At 42.8% G+C, this 22,133-nt stretch overlaps 1 protein-coding gene across 9 annotated transcripts in view; it reads right to left on the bottom strand.

Moving 5' to 3' along the window:
- The window catches only part of GLT1D1 (glycosyltransferase 1 domain containing 1), a 158,774-nt gene that overhangs the window by 103,985 nt on the left and 32,656 nt on the right, over positions 1-22,133 (bottom strand). For 7 of the 9 annotated variants that reach the window (XM_074402031.1, XM_074402028.1, XM_003937097.4 and 4 more), the window contains exon 4: positions 11,051-11,102. The exons of 1 other annotated variant lie outside the window; for it this stretch is intronic. In XM_074402031.1, coding sequence (XP_074258132.1) covers positions 11,051-11,102 — 52 coding nt within the window. Of the gene's footprint in view, positions 1-11,050; positions 11,103-21,416; positions 21,449-22,133 lie in introns of all 9 variants that reach the window. One more of the 9 variants, XM_074402032.1, reaches the window with a different exon arrangement.

Consider the following 22,133-nt stretch of genomic DNA (forward strand, 5'->3'; position numbering starts at 1 on the left):
GAAGTGGCTAGGTCCCTGGAGGTCACCCAAGTCACACCCCTGCCTTTTCGCAGTGTAGGCATACAGTGTGGTCTTTAGGGTGCCAGGGAGCCCACAGCACTGCCTGGGGTATGCTGGTCCACTTTGGACATTGTCCCCACGTCAGGTTTATATTTTGGGACACAAGCTAAAGGTGAAGCAGCTGTGCCCAAGGCGAGACCATCAACAGGAAGGAGACTGGCCCTCCCCAAGCCTGGGAAGGTTTGGCAGAGGCAGCATCCAGGCAGAAGGTGGGAGGCACAGCAGGGCACGGTGGCTCACCCCTATAATCCCAGCACTTTGGGAGGTGGAGTCAGGCAAATAATTTGAGGTCAGGAGGTCGAGACCAGTCTGGGCAACATGGTAAAATCCTGTCTCTACTAAAAATACAAACATTAGCTGAGCGTGGTGGCATGCGCCTAGAATCCCAGCAACTTGGGAGACTGAGGCAGGAGAATCGCTTGAACCCGGGAGGCAGAGGTTGCCGTGAGCTGAGATTGCACCATCGCACTCCAGCCTGGGCAACAAGAGTGAAATTCCATCTCAAAAATAAAAAAAAATAAAAACAAAAATAAAAAAAGGAGGTGGCGGGGACACACGAGGCTGCAGTGGTTTTGTCCTTGGTGCCACATTTTGTATTCAGCTACCGGAAGCACCTCAAGCCTCCAGAAGTCTTGACTCCTCCCCAATTTACCATGTAAGCAAGCGGGCGTGTGTGCCATTCCAAATGCCCTTAACATAGTAAACCTTTGAGAGTTTCAAAAACCTCTTTTCTACCAATTAAAAAAGATATTAACTTTAATGAAAAAAAAGGGGGCTAAAAGCAACCATTTGAAAATAGAAAATTGCAGTTCAGAGCCCTAAACTATTCCTTTCACTGAATTATGATTTCCCTGGAAAGCTGGAAGAGATGTTACTGGATGGAGCCCAGCGGAGGCTCGGTTTTCTTCCTGAACCAGCCCTGTGTCCAAAACACTCGCCGGGAAGCATCGTTAAGGTGGATGTTAACGCACTCACGATAGAACAGCATGGCATCTAACTTTCTTTCTTTTCTTTTTTTTTTTTTTTTTTTTCTTGAGAGGGAGTTTTGCTCTTGTTGCCCCGGCTGTTGTACAGTGGCTGATCTCAACTCACCACAACCTCCACCTCCTGGGTTCAGGCCATTCTCCTGCCTCAGCCTCCTGAGCGGCTGGGATTATAGGCATGCACCACCATGCCCAGCTAATTTTGTATTTTTAGCAGAGACAGGGTTTCTCCATGTTGGTCAGGCTGGTCTCGAACTCCTGTCTTCAGGAGATCTGCCCACGTCGGCCTCCCAAAGTGCTGGGATTACAGGCATGAGCCACCATGCCCAGCCGGCATTTGACTTCCAAGTTAATATAAGTATTTGACAATAACAGATTCAACATAATCCTAGATAAATATCAGGCGAGGCAATATAGAGTTTATAGTCTTCGTCATTATTTTCATTGGAAATATGCTCTGCAATCGGCGATATGTAAACTCAAAATGTTGCTGTCAAGAAATTTCTTTTTCCACCAAGAAAAAAAAAATGACTAAACCTTGTATCTCAGCTCTGTAAGCAGAAGGAATTGACTGAATGTGAAGATTTCTCGACTTCTCTGCTGATCTCGTATCTCTGAGCATGACATTGCTAAAATCAATTGAAAAGCATTTTTAAATGGCATTTTAAGGTCTCATCCGGGCAAACAGGAAACAGAGCTGCAGTGGAAAAGAAGTCTGGACCTGAGTTATTTTTAATCATCGCAATAAAAGAAATCTGGCAAAAGACAATTGGCTTATATTGATTTTGAAAAACATTGTCTACATGGAAGTGTTACAAATACAAATTAGCTTTCTTTGCTCAATATTTATTACTGTTCTATCTGCCTCAAAATAACACGAGTCAAAGTCCCCTGTGTACTGCCCGCCCTGCAGGTTAGCTCATCAGTGCACACAACGGCAAACACTGAGTTGTGTCTATGAGCAACTGCTACGTCTTTGGCTCGTTACTGGATATAAAAAGCCAGGATCCTATTGGATAGATACCTATGAATAGATGGACTTCTAACAGATCCAAGGGCTAACTGTTATCTTTTCATGCTGCAATAACATCAACAAAAGAACTTCCCTCCCATTCTTTGGCTAAATAGAACCCAGAGATTCACCTTCTAAAGTTAAACTTCCTACAAATGAAAGCCACAATAGATTATTTTTGAAATATAGGCACAATTTTATGCTCTACAGATGACAAAAATAATAATTTTTGTTCTGAAATTATAATACAACTTCAGATTGTGGCTTTGTTAAAACTACTTGTAAAGCAATTACAAACTGCTTAAAAGAAATGATGGTTCATACATGTAAAGTTACAAAATATATGTATGCCACACAACACGTAGAAATTGGGCACTTTTCAAGAATACAGTGTCTTTTTTCCTCCCTCTACTCTCTTCCCGTAGAAATCTGTTATCATGCTTAAAAAAAAAGAAAATAATATTCAAAAGATGGGGAGATTCAGCCTTGCCACTGAACTCCTGCAGTGGAGCCAAAAAACAATTTTTCTTTTCCTTTTTTTTTTTTACTAGGAAGGACTTTAATCATTTTTCTTAGAAAAAAACATTTCCAGAAACTAACACTTCACAACATTTTAACAACAAAGAAAGAGGTTTTCAACAGTTGGAATTCTAGAATATTAGGAAGACATGTTGGTATCCTGCTTCATTACAGATGGATGGCACAGATCAGAAATGAAAGACTGGCTGCAAAGCCAATATCAGAACCCAGTGGAACGACACTTGCATCTATAGTGTCTCTTCCTTCCTGCTGTCCTCCCTGTCCCACAGAAACGCCAGCCACCATACAGAGTGCAGTGGCACGTAGCTTAGCTGCCAATCTTCCCCTTTGGGTAGGAGAACAATGTTTCCAAAAAAAAAAAAAAAAGAGAGAGAATATACATGGGTGAGATGAGAAAGAACTGTTACAAGTAGACTGGGATAAGATTCTATCAGGTCCAACATGGAGCAGACAGAGATGAAATTAACACAATCCGGCTGGGTTTGGGGGCTCACACCTGCAATCCCAGCACTTTGAGAGGCTGAGGCGGGTGGATCACTTGAGGTAGGAGTTCGAGACCAGCCTGGCCAACATGGTGTAATCCTGTGTCTACTAAAAATACAAAAATTAGCCAGGTGTGGGGGCAGTGCCTATAATCCCAGTCACCTGAGAGGCTGAGGCAGGGGAATTGCTGGAACCCAGAAATGGAGCTGCAGTGAGCTGAGATCGTGCCACTGCACTCCAGCGTGGGTGACAGAGCAAGACTCTTCTCAGAAATAAATAGCTAAATAAATAAAAATAAAACAATCCAGGACCCTGAACAAAATCAAAGGATGCCCGTGTGGCACCCAATCTAGTGGGGCGACTCAAGAAACAGGAACATCAACAGGAAAGTTCCAGAGAAGATTTTTGTTTCTTTTTTTTTTTTTTTTTTCACTAGCTTTCTTTTGTTGGCACTTATATAGTATATTTCTCTTTCATTCTTTTACTTTCAAGCTTTATTTATACTTTTGTTTTCCTTTTTCTTTTGGAGATAGGGTCTCTCTCTGTCACCTAGGCTGGGGTGCAGTGGTGCATCATATCATATTTTCCTTTTGACTAATTAGCATGTGAATTGCAGTGATATAGAATGTGTAATTTTCTTTCTTTTTTTTTTTTTTTTTAGAATAAAGAAGAGGAAGAAAGAGAAAGAGGAAGAGGGAGAGAGGATGGGGGTATTGCTTTATTGCCCGGGCTAGAATGCAATCTAAATATGGGTATGCCTATAATTGTCCTTAATAATGGAGACATAAAATAAAATGAGGGAAGAGAGTAACAAACAAGGAGCCAACCAACATTTCGTTTAAACTTCTAAGTTGATATGATGTGGTACCAATAAGAGTGTATATTTTGTATATTTAAAGTGGAGAGTTCTATAAATGTTAATTACATTTACTTGTTCCAGATCTGAGTTCAAGTCCTGAATATCGTTGTTAATTTTCTGTCTCATTGATCTGTCTAATATTAATGTTGAAGTCTCCCACTATTATTATGTGGGAGTCTAAGTCTCTTTATAAGTCTTGTATGTCTGCATATTCCTGTATTGGGTGTGTATACATTTAGGATCTTTAGCTCTTCTTGTTGTTGCATTGATCCTTTTATCATTATATAATGTCCTTCTTTGCTTCTTTTGATCTTTGTTGCTTAATTGTAACTTCTGCTTTTTATTTATTTATTTTAGCTCTCTGTTTGGTTGGTAAATCTTTCTCCATCCCTTGTTTGGAGTCTTTGTGTATCCTTGAATGTGAGATGGGTCTGGATGCAGCATACTGATGGGTTTTAGTTTTTTATTCAAATTGCCTGTCTTTGGATTGAGGGATTTAGTCAATTTAAATTTAGAATTAATAATAATATATGTGAGTTTAATACTGCCATTAGCTGGCTATTTTGTCCATTAGTTGATGTAAATTCTTCATTATATTGATGCTCTTTTTGATAATTTTTTTTAGAAAGGCTGATACTGTTTGTTCCTTTCTGTGTGTAGTGGTTCTTTCAGAAACTCTTGTAAAGCAGGCCTGGTGGTGATGAATTCTCTGAGTACTTGCTTATTCACAAAAAACTTTATTTTTCCTTCACTTGTGAAGCTTAGTTTGGCTGGATGTGAAATTCTGGGTTGAAAGTTCTTTTCTTTAAGGATGTTGAATATTGGCCCCCACTCTCTTCTGGCTTGTAGGGTTTCTGCTGAGAGATCTGCTGTAAGTCTGATAGGCTTCCCCTTGTGGGTAACCTGACCTTTCTCTCTGGCTGCCCTTAGTATTTTCTCCTTCATTTCAACCCTGGTGAATCTGATGATTATGTGCCTTGGAGTTGCTCTTCTTGAGGAATATCTCTGTGGTGTTCTCTGTATTACCTGGAGTTGAATATTATCCTGCCTTACTAGGCTGGGAAAATTTTCCTGAATAATGTCCTGAAGCGTATTTTCCAGCTTGGATTCATTCTCTTCGTCACATTCAGGTACACCTATCAAGCGTAGAGTAGGTCTTTTCACATAGTCCCATATTTCTTGGAGACTTTGCTCGTTCCTTTTTATCCTTTTTTCTCTAATCTTGTCTTCTTGTTTTATTTCATTGAGTTGGTCTTCGACCTCTGATATCCTTTCTTCTGCTTGATCAATTCGGCTGTTAAAACTTGTGCATACTTCACGTAGTTCTTGTATTGTGTTTTTCAGCTCCATCAATTCACTTATTTTCCTCTCTAAATTTTGTATTCTTGTTGACATTTTGTCAAACCTTTTTTCAAAGTTCTTAAGTTTCTCTGGATTGTGTTAGAACAGGTTCTTCTAATTCACAGAAGTTTCTCATTATCCACGTTTTGAAGCCTGCTTCTGTAATTGGAACACACTCGTTCTCCATCAAGCCTTGTTCCGTTGCTGATGAGGAACTGGGATCCCCCGCTGAGGGAGAGGCGTTCTGATCTTGGGCATTCTCAGCCTTTTTTGGGCGTTTTCCTCCCTTCGTTATAAATTTATCCATCTGTGGTCTTTGTATTCACCGTCTTTGTAATTGGGTTTCTGAGTGGACGTCCAGCTTACTGATTCTCAGCGCCGAAATCTGAGCAACCCACTGCACCGACTAAATCAGCGGCGTTAGATTGATGGTGCTTTTCTGACTCTGCACCAAGAACCGACGCTCCGAGGCGCCGGCAAAACCGCCTCGCCGGTCACAAGAGTCGCGCTGGCGACCCGCGGGGCTCCTCCGCTGGGAATCTCCTGGTGCGTGAGCAACAAGAATTCATGTGAAGGTGTGGCGTCCTCTCGTTCTTTGCGCTTTCACTGGGAGCTACAATCCCGAGCTGCTAGTGATCAGCCATCTTGGATCTCTCTCCCGATTTTTGTTTCTTAAAACAATTAAATGTATGGAGTAAACAACTCAGAATGACTGCTGATTTTATTCAGAAGATTCCCCTACCACCCTCTGCCTTGGCAATTTAATGAATTAGAAAGAATACTTGTGAGGGCGCCTCACATTTGAGCCCTAGGTCATGGAAAAGGTAAACTCAAGATCTCTGCTGTGGAATGGAGGCGTTTTTCAAACGTTTAAGTTCCTTTAAAACTCCTCAATTCCCAGGGATCTCACATGGGATAAAACAAACAAACAAACAAACAAAGAAACAAAGCAGACATAAAGGGCATTTGCCGTGACATCAGGAAATCTCCAATGAAGGCTCACTTTCATAGAAGCCATTAAAAATGATTGGCTTCCTGGGACATGATCAATCCCTGGAGCCTCTCCTGCAGAGGTAAGGGGGTTAGCACATACACGAGGCAGTCTAGAGGTGAAACCGTGTGCTGAGCGCGTTTTTATTTTTCCAGAAGGGTGGAAACTGTAACAAAAGATGTGGTCTGTGTAGTTTCAGCAGCTGCCACGATGACTTTCAGAGGTAATCAGACACAGAGCAGTGGGCCACGTGGGAAGACGGAGGAGTCATGAGTATCTCAAAGACAACATGCTCCTACCACAGACTCCAGGGGCGAGTCGGCAAGCAGCCCATTCCAATTAGGCCAGCACTAGCATCCCAACTGACTTTTGAGCTCACCTGTGCAGGACTGCACGTGTGACAGCCAGTGAGATCTGTCTTGCTTTCTATATTTTAATTTCCAAAAGAATTTTGATGAGTAAATGTACACAAAGTAAAATTACGCTTTAGGTACTCCCTCATACAACAGCTTCAGCAAGTTACTTTCCTTTAACCAGTGTCAAGGCAACGTGGGTAAGTCAGGCCCCTGAGGTGGTGACTCAAAGTTTCCAGGAAAAAACAAAAACAAAAACAAAAACCTCACGATAAAGATAACACTTGAAAACTTAGCTCAATCCTTGTAAAGCTTACTGACGTGCCATTATGACTGGCATTGTGCTTTTTTTTTTTTTAATTTGATAACTGCTTCAAGTAATATTTACTCAAACAGAATTTTTAAAATATAGCTTATAAATAAATATTTCAGTTTAGATAATGTCCTCTTAGAAGAAAACTTATTAGGAAAAGAGTGTGAAACAGGCATCAGGAGTTTTGAACCCAATGGAGACGTATTAAACCATAATCACTGCTTCTCCCGGTAAAACTTTCCATTAGGATATGCATTTAATTTGCTCATCGTTTTTTTTTTTTTTCTTTTTGGTGAAATTTTTACATTTTCTGGTGATTCTGCTTTAGACACAGCACCCTAAACTTGGACTAGGACTAGAAGTACTCATTTGCATTCTGAATATCTCTTACGTATTGTAACAATAAATCAAAATCCTACAGAAGACATTTTCAAACTTTCCACAATGTGTATGTAGCTCACGATCGGAAATGTGCAACGAATCAAATTCTTGAAAATGTCAAATCGATATTATAATATCAGAAAGCGGCCAGCACAGAGGCTCATGCCTGTAATCCTGACATTTTAGGAGGCTGAAGCAGGAGAACTACTTGAGGCCAGGGGTTCAAGAGCAGCCTGGGCAACATAGTGAGACCTCATCTCTACAAAAATAAAAACTAAAGATTTCAGCCAGGTGCGGTGGCATGGGCCCATGGTCTCAGCTACTTGGGAGGCTGAGGGAAGAGGATCGCTTGAGCCCAGGAGTTTGAGGCTGCAGTGAGCCATGAGCATGTCACTGCACTCCATCCAGCCTGGGCAACACAGTGAGACACCTTTACCAAAGAAATAAAAAAGACACTTAAAAGACATACTGTAATATCACAAACCAACACAGTAATGCCATCCCAAAACATGACCCACATTGATCATGAGTGCCAGGCGCTAACAGCGTAGCATGATGACCTGGTGGGAGCCTACCGGGGTTGTACGTTTTACAAAGTAGATACAATGTCAAATTAAGCCTGGTACAAACACCACTAAAAAATAATGACTTGAGAATAAACAAAGGCATTTCAAATTAAAAGAGATAAAATACAACCATTTTATTGAAATCCAATCAAACGAATTCATGAAGGGTCAGCCAGAGATAGATAGGCAATCACAAAGCCAGCTCCCAACACAACGTTTGCATAAAAGCACCCAGGGGCTGAGGTTCACTCACGGGTTACAAACTAACCCTCATTTGGCACATGTCTGTTCACCTGCCGTCCACGATCAGATGCCGTGTGAGTGAGTGTTTCAGAAATCCTGAAACAGAGCTGTCCTGAACAACATGACAGACCTCCACGCCCGCCCCCGCCCCCGACCTTCCCCCTCCCCGCCCCTACACACGGCTGATCTAGAGCCCGTGCAAGGCAGCTGGTTTGAATTCAGATGTGCCGTGAGTGTCAAATACACACTGGATTTCAAAGACTTCATACAAAAAAATGTAAAGTATGTTACTAGTAACTTTCATATTGATGACCTGTTTAGATACTATTTTGGAATATAGTGAGTGTGTTGTAGGAAATTTGACCTTGACCAAATAGAGACATGACCTGCACCCTTAGCTTCTGGGAAATGTCAAATTCAAATTTGATGGCCAGGTGCCGTGGCCCACGCCTGTAATCCTAGCACTTTGGGAGGCCGAGGTGGGCGGATCACCTGAGGTCAGGAGTTTGAGACCAGCCCGGCCAACATGGAGAAACCCCATCTCTACTAAATATAGAAAATTAGCCGGGCATGGTGGCATATGCCTGTAATCCCAGCTACCTGGGATGCTGCGGGAGCATCGCTGGAACCCGGGAGGCGGAGGGCCTGGTGAGCCGAGATCACACCATTGCACCCCAGCCTGGGCAACAAGAGCAAAACTCAGTCTCCAAAAAAAGAAAAGAAAAAAAAAATGTGGCGACATACAGTGGCTCATGCTTGTCATTCTAGCACTTTGGGAGGCCGAGGAGGACAGATCACTGGAGGTCAGGAGTTCAAGACCAGCCTGGCCAACGAGCCAAAACCCTGTCTCTACTAAAAAAACAACAACAGCATGTGTTCAAAGGTTAATATTTGAAAAGCTAATACTTTGTATTTCTTCATCAAGGACATTTCTAAGTGAAACTGGCTTAAGTGGGTGGCAGTGACTAATCAGCGAATATTAACACAGATAATTAGCACTGACAATTAGCACAGATGGGGCCACTGCCTTCATTAGTATTAAGGCAGCAGCACTTTTACTCATCATTGCATTTTATACCATGAGGAAAGCCAAAAGAAAGCCTTTGCATTATTATTTGAAAAAGGCTTGACTTGGTGGAGGCCCTTAAAGAGTCCCAGGGAACCTCAGAGGTCCAGGGACCCAATTTTGGTGACCACTTGTTTGAAAAACTACCTTAAGAAGGCAGACAGATAGTCCAACAGGTAGGCCAGGCAAGGTGGCTCACGCCTGTAGCCCCAGCACTTTGGGAGGCCGTGGTGGGTGGATCACTTGAGGTCAGGTGTTTGAGACCAGCCTGGCCAACATGGTGAAACCCCATGTCTACTAAAAATACAAAAAGTAGCTGGGCGTGGCGGTGCTTGCCTGTAATCCCAGCTACTCAGGAGGCTGAAGCAGGAGAATCGCTTGAAGCCAGGGGCAGAGGTTAGAGTGAGCCGAGATCGCACCACTGCACTCCAGTCTGGGTGACAGAGTAAGACTGTCTCAAAAAAAAAAAAAAAAAAAAAAGGCAGACAGGTACCACAATAAAACTAGAAGCCAGGATGCCTGTTGAGTTTTCTGATTCTGAGATTGACAAGTCATTAAGCTGCACTAGCAAATACAACCTCCATGCTCTGCCTGGGAAAAGTCTGACTTAAAGGGTAAGACCGCGCAGCCAACGCGTGTGCAGCTTCACAGTCACATGTGTCTAGCATCCTGAGCTTTTGGAAGACACCACGGAGGACTGAGTTCTCCCTTGTCCTGGTGCAGCAGTTTCCAACCCCAACATTCTGCAAATTGCAATTCCATAAAGAATGGGCGGAGGCTGCCACGTGATCAGGGCATAAGTCCCGTTCCCTGAACCAACCAACAGGAATAACGCCTGCAAATGATCCGAGCATACGCACTGCGCACAGTGGACGAGCTGGGGGAAGACGAGCACTAGCAACGCTGGTAGAGCAGGCTCAAAGCAGTTCCCACCACCGGAGGCAGCAGCCTTGCCCACCAGAGGAAACTGACCTTTAGCTTTTTTCTTGGTTTTGCAGGTAAGCAGCTCTATGGTGCATTCACATAGCTCCTTACTGAGAACTCAGCTAGGTTCCCACGGGCTCATATACCTGCCATCTAAGTCACCGTGAATACAAAGTCACTAACTGAATTAACTTGTTGATCTACAAACTCCTGACTGTTTAAAGCTCTTCTAATAAACAGTCCAACCCAGGAAATGACCTCTGCCACCTAACAGATAGTTTCTTTTATGTATACAAGGTTGCTGCAACATTTACAGTGCAACCGAGAAATCACCCCATCGGAGAACATTTAAAAAAAAAAAAACGAAAAAAAAAAAACCAAAAACTGAGAAGGCGCAGTGGCTCACACCTGTAATCCCAGCACTTTGGGAGGCCGAGGCGGGCAGATCATTTGAGGTCAGTAGTTCGAACCAGCCTGATCAACATGGTGAACCCTATCTCTACTAAAATACAAAAAAAATAGCTGGGCGTGGTGGCACATGTCTGTAGTCCCAGCTACTCAGGAGGCTGAAGCAAGAGAATCACCTGAACCTGGGAAGTGGAGGTTACAGTGAGCCATGATCACGCCACTGCACTCCAGACTGGGTGAGAGGGCAAGACTTGTCTCCAGAAAAAGAAAAACAAACAGACAACACATCAAAAGATTTGGCTACTGGGCTATTTCTGTCATTCAATAACAATATCAAAAACTATCCAGGACATTTTAGGAGCATCTACACATACGAAATCAACCTATAGGAAACATAATACACTACTGTGGCCACAACGGGCATTTTCCATGGGAACACTGTCAGCTCTAGTAAGACTGCCTTTCAGTTCTCAAATTCTGCAATTTCACCAGCACAACCAAAACAGTCCCACCAGATAAATACATACCCACTGTGCTTGTGCCATTTCCTTCATTGACTCTGTGAAAGCCACAGCAAATCTAGTAAACGAACAAAAATAATGCAAACAATTAGGCCAGAATTCAATTAAAGGAACTATGAGACAGCTCCTCGGGACAAATGACGAGAGACAAGGTAAGACACGACATTTAAAATGCAATCAATCTTTATTACTTGTGGTCATCGGCCATTAGGTTTAATCTCAACTCACATAAAAAAAAAAAAAAAAAAAGTTGTGCGTGTAAGAAGTAAACCAAATGAAGCTCAAAACTTCCCATTTTTTCTTTTCCTTTCACTCAAGTTCAGAGAGGCAGGGATAAAATCAAAAGCAAGAAATCAAGACACAGGAGATAAGCAAGGAACTAGCTTGGTTGATTCACCTGAACAGTCCAAGGCTGCCTGTCCGCTCCACTAGCTCTGCTAAGGGCAGACGATGGGGGCGAAATCACAATTTACTGAATACACATGGGTGCTCAGTGCTATCATCTCCCTCATTTCAATTGCTTCCTTAGGAAATGCACAAGAGCTCTCAAAACTACGAACATGCTCACTACAGCCTCAAACTCCTGGGCTTCAGTCACCCTCCTTCCTCAGACTCCTAAGTAGCTGGGACCACACCACACCAGCTAATTTTGTTGTGTTTGCCATGAAGTACAGGAGTTTTCGTAGATAACTCTTACATGGAAATGTGGGGCACATTCTTAGATGGGAAGCTCCAATACTATCAAAATGTCCATTTTTACCAAATTACATGGCAAAATCAATAATCCAAATCCACAAGTGAATTTCCATTGAAATCTGACAAAATAATTTTAACATTTACCTATACATATAATTGGGTGACAAGCAATCAGAAAATTTTGGTAAAGAAGAATTCAGGCCACGCACAGTGGCTCACACTTGTAATCCCAATACTTCGGGAGGCTGAGGCAGGAAGATCACTTGAGCCCAGGCATTCAAGACCAGCTTGGGCAATACAGGGAGATCCTCATCTCTACAGCAAAAAAAAATTTTTAATTAGCCAGGTGTGGTTGAGTACACTTTTAGTCCCAGCTACTCAGGAGACTGAGGCAGGAGGATCACTTGAGCCTGGGATGTCAAGGCTGCACTGAGCCATGGTTGTGCCACTGCACTCCAGTTTGGGTGACAGAGGAAGAATAAAGAAGAAAGAAGGAAGAAGGAGAAGAAGAAGAAAGAAGGAGGAGAAGAAGGAGGAGAAGGGGGGGAGGAAGAAGAGGAAGAGGAGGAGGAAGAAGAATTCAAAGATGAGACTTGTATTAACAGATATCAAAACACATTAAAAATATAATAATCACAACAGTGTTGGCAGCGAAGAAAAGATAGATCAAAACCAAACACAAGGCCAGAAACAGACCCAAATATATTTAAGAATCTGACATAGCATAAATTCAGAGAAGTGGTGAAATACATGGAAAAAGTTAGTTTCCTACGGTATATCACATATCTAAAAAGGTGATTCATGAGCTAAGCAAAAAAAGGTAAGACTAAAGGAAGTCCAGAATGATACATGTGAACGAGCAGCTGGCCTCAGCCTGGGAAAGGTTTTCTGTGCATAGGAAGCTATGAAATTACTGGGTACCACAGGCAGGGTATGAAAAAAAGAAAGAAAAAAGCTATGAAATTAATTCTGAAGATTAAAAAAAAGCTGTGTTATGTTAAAATTAAAAGACTACTGAAATACCACAAATGTGCAACTGACATGGGAAAAAGAGGAATATTATCCTTACTCCGGAGTTCTTCAAAATTAACAAGGAAGTCAGACAGCCCAAGGTAAACAAAAGGGAATGGTAACAATGAGACATTCACAGGAGAGCAAACACAAGGGACCACAAACAGAGGAAAAGTGAAATTTCTCTAATAAAACAAATCTAATTAGAACGATAGGAAAGAATTGCAACATATATAAGATTGGCAGTTTTAAAAATAAAAATGCCCAATGTTGATAAAGGTGAGAAAATGAAAACACACACCTACTTGGTGAATTAAAATGCAAACATTCTTTCTGAAGAGAAATTTGAGAAACTGCATCAATATATTAATATGTTCATATCGTTAGACCTTGCAATTCTACTCTATGAATTCAACCTAAACATGCAATCGGACAAGTGCACAAAGACAGAAACAGATGGTTCTCTGTGGTGTTGTTTACAATAAAGATACAAATGTCCAATCTCAAAGAATCAGTTACAGAATGTATGATAGAATTCTATGCAGCCATTAAAACCATGTTCGGCACCTTAAAATTTTCAAAAATGTTCACGATGTTTTGTTAAATAAAACAGGTAGCATGCATCCACACACAAAATCAAAGTACCAGAAAGAAGGGAGAGAAACAGAAAGAAGTATTAAAGGAAATAATGGCTGAAAAGTTCCCAAATGTGATGAAAAACTTTAATCTACACTAATCCAAGCTCAGCGAATTTCAAATAAGATAAATACAAAGAGATTTATACCCAGACATATCATGGTCAAAATACTGAATGCCAAAATAATGAGAAAATCCAGAAAACAACCTAAGAAAATGACTCACCACTTATAAGAAACCACAGTGAGCTCAACAGCTGACTTAACAGGAACAATGGAGGCCAGAAGGCAATGAATGAGATAGCTGCTTAAAGTATTGAAGGAAAAAAACGTAGTTGTCAACCAGGATTTCACAACCAAGCTGGGCGCAGTGGCTTACACCTGTAATCCCAGCACTTTGGGAGATCCAAGCCGATGGATCACTTGAAGTCAGGAGTTCAAGACCAGCCTGGCCAACCTGGTGAAACTCCATCTCAACTAAAAACACACAAAAAATTAGCTGGGCATGGTGGCACATGCCTGTAATCCCAGCTACTCAGGAGGCTGAGGCAGGAGAATTGCTTGAATCTGGGAGGTAGAGGTTGCAGTGAGCCAAGATCATGCCACTGCACTCCAGCCCAGGCAACTGAAGGAGACTCTATCGCAAAAAAAAAAAAAAAAAAAAAAAAAAAGAAGAAGAAGAATTTCATGTCCAGCAAAATTACATTTTTCCTGTTTGTTTTTTAATTTTTATGCATACATAATTGTTTTACGTATATATCAGGTGCATGTGATATTTTGATATCACATGTGTATGAACAAATCAAGGGTAACTGGACGACCCATCACCTCAAACATTTATCATTTTTTTGTGTTGGGAACTTGCCAAATCTTCTCTAATGATTTTGAAATATATAATAAATTACTGCTAAATGCAGTCACTTGATTGTGCTTCTAAATGCCGGATCTTGCTCCACTCTATAGCTGTGTTTTTGTACCCATTAACTGTCCCTCTTAATTCCCTCTTCCCACTACCCTTCCCAGCATTCCAGATAAATAAAGCAAGTAGCTTAAAAACAGTGTCATTCCACCCAAATCTTGAAAAATAATAACAATAAAAATAAAAATATAGTCACAAACACACAAATATAAGTAATTAAAAGATCACCTAGCAAAAAGCTAGCCATGGTTAAAGTACACATACACTTCAAAAAGAATTAGGTAATTTGCTTTTCCGTGGCTTCTTCAGTACTTTTCAAAATTTCTACTGCATTGGAACAGCCTGGTTTTTTTTTTGTTTTTTTGAGACGGAGTTTTGCTCTTGTTACCCCGGCTGGAGTGCAATGGCGCCATCTCGGCTCACCACAACCTCCGCCTCCTGGGTTCAGGCAATTCTCCTGCCTCAGCCTCCTGAGTAGCTGGGATTACAGCACGAGCCACCACGCCCAGCTAATTTTTTGTATTTTTAGTAGAGACGGGGTTTCACCATGTTGACCAGGATGGTCTCGATCTCTTGACCTCGTGATCCACCCGCCTCAGCCTCCCAAAGTGCTGGGATTACAGGCGTGAGCCACTGCGCCCGGCGGGACAGCCATTTTTTTAGTTAGAAAGAAAATTCTTAACAAAACGTTTTATGAAATCAGGACTCCAATCTTTCAAGACTTCCTATAGACAATATATATTCTCCTACCTTTCTCCCACATCACTATAGTCCCCTCTACCCATTATAAAAATGCTATTATTTTTCTTACCTTAAAAATGACTCTCTTAATCCCATAGTCCCCACTTCAATTATTGCCCTTTCTCTCTCTTCTCCTTGACAAAAAAAGCCCTAGTGTTACCTTGACTCAACGCCTCCAATGCGTCTCTTCTCATTTAAACCACTCCAGGCAGCTCCCCTGGCTGCACCATTGACACTGCTCGCAAGGTCGCTAATGACCTCCATGTTGGTAAGCTGAGTGGGTCCATCCTCAGTCTTCATCTTACTTGACCTATCCGCAGCAACAGACACACAGGGTCTCTCCTTCCTCCTTGAAATGCTGCTTCACTGGTTTCCACCATACCATTTCATTTCATCTAATGGCTACTCAATCTCAGTCTAATTTCTCTCTGATTTCTCAAAAATGGAATGCTCCAAGACTCAGCTCTTGACTTCTTGTCTCTGCACTTCCTCTCTTGGTGACCTTGCCAGTTTTCACTTTTCAACAGCAGCTGTAAATTGACCAACAAACTGACCCTCCCCTGACTCGCCCAGACTTCTACCTACTTCCTACCTCCATGCAGATGCCTCATACAAACCTTAAGCTTCATAACAATGTCAAATAATAAGAACCATAGTTCTAGTGAAGAAATAGATATACATACAGTTGTATAAATGTACATACATTTCCAAGCTCTGTCTACTACGAAAGCTTACAAGAAATGATACTGAGTAAGCAATAAGCATGATCTTCATTTCTAAATAACATGCTCTAAAAAGAAAAAATATATAAAGAAACCAGGAATCCTTTGAGAAAGAGCCACTTCCAGAAATAGGACAAGGGAGACAGGAGATGAATCAGAAACACTGTATGATGCCAGAAAGCAGAAAAGTGCTCAGAAAATAATGAGAGCATGTCAAAAGAACACAGTCATCAGCTCAAAGCATCTCCCATGGGCAAATCTGGGACAAATTGAGCACCCAAAAAAAACAAAAATAGTAACAGATAACCTACAAAGGAAAATAAAATAAATACCTTGAGTCCATGTTTTGTGTGTGTGTGTGTGTGTGTGTGTGCGTGTGTGTGTATTTTGAGATGGAGTCTCACTCTATCACCCAGGCTGGAGTGCAGTGGTACCATCTCAGGTCACTGTAACCTCTGCCCCCCCAGGTTCAAGCAACTCTCCTGCCTCAGCCTCCTGAGCAGCTAGGATTACAGGCCCGTGCCACCATGACCAGCTATTTTTTTTTTCTTTAATCTTTAGTAGAGATAGAGTTTCACCATGTTGGCCAGGCTGATCTCAAACTCCTGGTCTCAAATGACCCACCCAACTCAGCCTCCCAAAGTGCTGTGATTACAGGCATGAGCCACAGCACTCAGCCCCCAGGAGTCCATGCTGAATAACAAATAGATAATCAAATAAGTAAATGAGATCAAAGGGGAAAGTCTTCCATGAGGTAGAATTCCAGTTAATAAACAAGATGAAGTGCAAATGGAAGATCACCATCAGGCAGACACTGCAGGAATAATTACTGCAGAGGAGATTCCGGAATGGACGATTCCTCCCCAGTAGCAGGACCCGGAAATGGCAGGTTCTTCCTCCAGAAGGCTCCGCTTCCCCTGCCTGTGTCTGCCTCCAGCTTTCCTTGCTGCCCCCTCTACAACCCTGTCACCAGCCGAGGCACATTCCATCCAGGTCCCCTCGTGAAGGGAGCAGTACAGAAAGACGGATAGAGAGGAGGCCACGCTGGACTTCGCACCGAGGCCCTCTTTCGTAGTCCAAGCACCAAGGGGCGCTGACGGGGAGGAGGCTCGAACCCAGCAAGGGCGTTCTGCTGGCCTCACTTAGGAGCAGCTCTCCATTTGCTCCGAAAACTAACAAGACATGCAGGGAAACTATATCTAGGGGAATAGACTTCATCCTGTGAAAATAAGATTAAAAACGAAAGAAAAGGAGCTAAATAACACTTGCCTGAGCCCGGCACGGTGGCCCACACCTGTAATCCCAGCATTTTGGGAGGCTGAGGACGGTGGGTCACAAGGTCAAGAGGTCAAGACCATCCTGGCCAATAGGGTGAACCCCTGTCTCCACTGAAAATACAGTAAGTAGCTGGGTGTGGTGGCACCTGCCTGTAGTTCCAGTTACCCAGGAGGCTGAGGCAGGAGAATTGCTTGAACCCGGGAGGCAGAGGTTGCAGTGAGCCGAGATCACACCATTGCACTCCAGCCTGGCGACAGAGCGAGAGACTTGGTCTCGAAGAAAACCCAACCAACCAACCAACCAACCAAACAACAACACAATCACCTGACAATGGGCAGTTCAGGGGAGTGTATAAACCTTCCTTTCCTGGCAGACTGAGAAACACGAATTGAACAATTAGTGGGACGCAGAGGCTGACAACTCTAATCCCAGGACTTTGGGAGGCCAAAATGGGCAGATCACTGTGGTCGGGAGTTCAAGACCAGCCTGGCAAACATGGGGAAACTCCGTCTTCACTGCAAATACAAAAATTAGCTGGGCATAGTAATGTATGCCTATAATCCCAGCTACTCAGGAGGCTGAGGCAGGAGAATCGCTTGAACCTGGGAGGCAGAGATTGCAGTGAGCTGAGATCACGCCACTGCACTCCAGCCTGGGCAAAAAAAAAAAAAAAAGAATAAAAATATTGTTAATCAAATGAAGAAAAGAGAGTTTGTATTAAATGAAACACTTCAAAAATAGCCTCATAAACAGGAAATATATAGCACACAATAGGTTAAACGGGGTGAATTTGCTGTTTGAATTTGCTGTTTCGTAGGATGAAATGGCCGAATATTGGGCGTTTCATAAGTTTTAAAATGTAGATATTTAAGCCCAAAGATATTTTTGACAAAAAAAAAAACACAAGTGAAGTGAGTAAATCTATTTCAAAATGGCAGTGTTCAGCTAAAAGTGCCAAAATGGTAGCTTTGTATTTTTCATAAGAAATGTGTGTTTTTTTTTTATTTTAACTTTATTATTTTCTTGGAGACAAGAGTCTTGCTTTGCTGCCCAGGCTGGAGTGGATCTCAGCTCACTGCAACCTCCACCTCCTGGGTTCAAGCCATTCTCCTGCCTCAGCCTCCTGAGTAGCTGGGATTATAGGTGAACACTACTATGCCCAGCTAATTTTTGTATTTTCAGTGAAGATGGAGTTTCCCCATGTTGGTCAGGCAGGTCCTGAACTCCTGACCACAGTGATCTGCCCCATCTTGGCCTCCCAAGATGCTGTGATCACAGGCATGAACCACTGCACCTGGCCAACAATACTTTTTTCTAACATGGACCTGGATGATCCCTCACCAAACAGTTTCCATAGGTTTCAAATACTCTTCATTTAGACATGGATAATAAAATTATCAAGTGCTTATTACATTATAATATTTATAAGCCAAAAAGCTAAAACTAAAGTAAGTTCAAATACTACTATATGATACAGCAAAAAATTTTTCAATACTAAAACAAACTTCAAAAATACACCCTATAGGAAAAATACAACTATTCAAAAGCATTTGATGAAAAATGAAATAATCATTATAAAGCTAGACAAGCTCAACACTTTCTTTTACAGAAAAGAGTGCGATATTATATTGGACAAGGAATCTCTGATTCATGCAGCTTTCCTGCCCACTAACCTCGATCAGTAACCCCCCAAAACAGAAATCAATGTTTGCTTTAATAACAATGCAATGAATAATACTAATGATAATACTATCAGATGGATTCGTTCAATGTTGTTTCTAGTAAACACAATCATTTTCTTTCCATAAGACAGTGCATTTCCAACTACAAGAGTCTAAAGGGAACGAATTTGCAGCATGTAAGAACCACAACCTGTAATGAAAGATCCCCTTCCAAGGTAACCCCAAAGTGTTTTAATGCCTTTTTCTGTTTACAACACACAGACGCATGCACACACGTGTGCTCCCTACTATGGTAAGGTTGTGTGAAAGGAAAATATCTTGGGCCCCCAAAATCACTAAGCTAAAGGGAAAATTCAAGCTGGGAATTGCTGAGGGCAAACCTGCCTCCCATTCTATTCAAAGTTATCCGTCTGCTCACTGAGATTAATGTCTGTCTGATTGCCTCCTTTGGAAAGGTTTATCAGAAATTCAAAAGAATGCAAGCTTTCATCTGTCACCTGCTTGCGCTCTGGAAGTCCCCTCCCTGCTTTGAGTCTTTCCACCTTTGCTTTCCAGACCAAACCGATGCGTTTCTTACATAGACTGATTAGTGTCTCATGTCTCTCTAAAATGCATAAAACCCAGCTGCACCCTGACCACCCTGGGTTCCTGTCGTCAGGGCTTCCTGAGGCTGTCTCACAGGTACCCGTCTTCGACCTTGGCAAAATCAACTTTCTAAACGGTAACTGAGGCCGGTCTCAGGTTTTCTGCGTCCACACTTGCATTGTCACAACGGTATGTTCAGGGGTCCACAGGAAGGACTAGGGTCCTAAATGCAGTGATACCTCCCAGTAACCCTGGTTTTCAGAAGCGAGGCGGACACCTACATTACTGAAAGAGGAACTGGAGGCTGCAGGCAGAACTTTGGGTACTGTCCTTGGTATGGAATAGGGTGATCCAGTTACATAAAGTCTTGGAGTATCCCCAGTTCCCTGGCCAGAGCTTCCCAGCCACGAGGTGAGCCACAGAAAATTGATGGCTGGTGATTGATTGGCTTAAAATCAGTTACCGGTTTTGCTTTGTTTTATTTTTTACAAAGATTCAAAGATTTAAAAGAGTTGAAGGGATCGTTAGACAGTACTGGTTGGGCCATCTGTCAACGTTGAATTCAGGGTTATTCTAGACACAGGTGAGGAGTTCTTCTAACAGCAGCAGCCCCTGAGCATGTGGGAGGGACAGACGGCACGGGACCCTCCACCTGTCGGCGGAACCCGGAGGAGGCCCACAGACCACCTCAGAACTTACCAGAAAAGTTCTTTGTATGCATGTATAGTTAGTTCTTTTGATTTGATTCTCTTTTTTCATATTTTTTATATGATCATGGAAGATTCATATTGCTTTTATTACTATTTTCATTTTTTATTTTTTTAATTAATTTTTTTTTTTTTTTTTTTTTTGAGACTGAGTCTCACTCTGTCACCCAGGCTGGAATGCAATGACAAGAGCTTGGCTCACTGCAACCACCACCTCCTGGGTTCTTTTTCTGTTGTTGTTTTTTGTTTTGGGATGGAGTCTCGCTCTGTCACCCAGACTGGAGTGCAGTGGTACGATCTCAGCTCACTGTAACCTCCGCCTCCCAGGTTCAAGCAATTCTCCTGCCTCAGCATCCCCAGTAGCTGGAACTACAGGCACATGCCATCACGCCTGGCTAATTTTTGTATTTTTAGTAGAGATGGGGTTTCACCATGTTGACCAGGCTGGTCTCAAACTCCTGACCTCAGGTGATCTGACTGCCTCAGTCTCCCAAAATGCTGGGATTACAGACATGAGCCACCATGCCTGGCCACCTCCAGGATTAAATGATTCTCCTGCCTCAGCCTCTTGAATACCCCCAGTTACAAGCACCCACCACCACTCCTAGCTAATTTTTATATTTTTAATAGAGACAGGGTTTCACCATATTGGCCAGGCTGGTCTCGAACTCCTAACCTCAAATGACACACCCTCCTCGGGCCTTCCAAAGTGCTGGGATTACCGGCCTGAGCCACCACCTTGCCTGGCCTACTTTTATCTTTATTTTAGTTCTTATTATTGCATTTGTTAGACAAAGAAATGGGAGTGATTTTTGTAATCAAGCCTTTCAACACACTTTAAATTACTGTACAAATGTGATAATTTTCTAAGTATGCCTTGTGAAAAGGCACAATGACAACAAATTTAGTTCAAAGATCATAATGGGCTTTTATTAGCAATTCTAGAATCAGGCAGCACCTCACTGCATGAAACAGAATAAGTGTTCTGATGAGCTGAGCGGAGGTGGTGCGTTTTATAGACAGACACAGAAAACAAAAAGCAGACGGGCATTTCGGAGTTACTTTCCCGATACGGTTAAAGCAAAGGAGACTTCCCTATTCTGATGATTGAAGTTGGCTGGAATCTCTCACTTTTTAGAAAACTGGCCCATTTCAGGCCGGACACGATAGCTCATGCCTGTAATCCCAGCACTTTGGGAGGCCGAGGCAGGTGGATCACTTGAGGCCAGGGGTTTAAGACCAGTCTGGCCAAATGGCAAAACCCCATCTCTGCTAAAAATACAAAAATTAGCTATGTGTCGTGGCAGGTGCCTGCAATTCCAGCAACTCAGGAGCCTGAGGCATGAGAATCGCTTGAACCTGGGGGGACAGAGGGGGCAGTGAGCCGTGATCTTACCATTGCACTTTAGCCTTGGCAGCAGAGTGAGACTGTCAAGAAAAAAGAAGGGGAGGGAAGGGAAGGGGAGGAGAGAGGAAGGAGAGGAAAGGGGAGGGAGGGGAGGGGAGGAGAGTAGAGGGAAGGGAAAAGAAAAGAGAAAAGAAAACTCATGTAAACTCCATTTACATCAGTTCCACTAAAGATGATTCCAAAAACCATTTCAAAGTTCAGTTGGATTACACAGCGCTCAGCAAGCGTGAGTCCTTTCTGTCTCGGGCTGGTCAGCTGGGGCCCAGTGCAGGGGCCAGTCCAGGACAACAGCCTCCCATGAATCTCCTTTCACCACCTCCATGCGGATAAAGTTGGGAAGTACAGCGCTGGAAGGAATTCTCAACTGGGGAGAGTAACTTCCCCCACCCTGGGGGCACTAGAATTATAGGGAGACCTACTAGGTAGCTGTGGTGCCTGGAGGGTGCTGCCAGCGGATGGTGTCTGGGATCAGATGTGCAGGGTAGCCCCCAGGATTATCACAGTGACGCCTTTGAGAAGCACTACTCAGAGCACAGAGCGCTGTCCTCACAACAGCTTCCTCTGAGGTTCCCGGGACAGCTGGAGGGACATACCCAAGGAAAAGGACTGAGCCACCATTTAGAAATCCAGGTGGTGACCCTTCTTGCAAATAGCATATCTCTCTCTCTCTCTCTCTCTCTCTCTCTCTCTCTCTCTCTCTCAGAA

The sequence above is a fragment of the Saimiri boliviensis genome, chromosome 7 (genome assembly GCF_048565385.1).
Source record: "Saimiri boliviensis isolate mSaiBol1 chromosome 7, mSaiBol1.pri, whole genome shotgun sequence".
Classification (NCBI taxonomy): Eukaryota; Metazoa; Chordata; class Mammalia; order Primates; family Cebidae; genus Saimiri; species Saimiri boliviensis.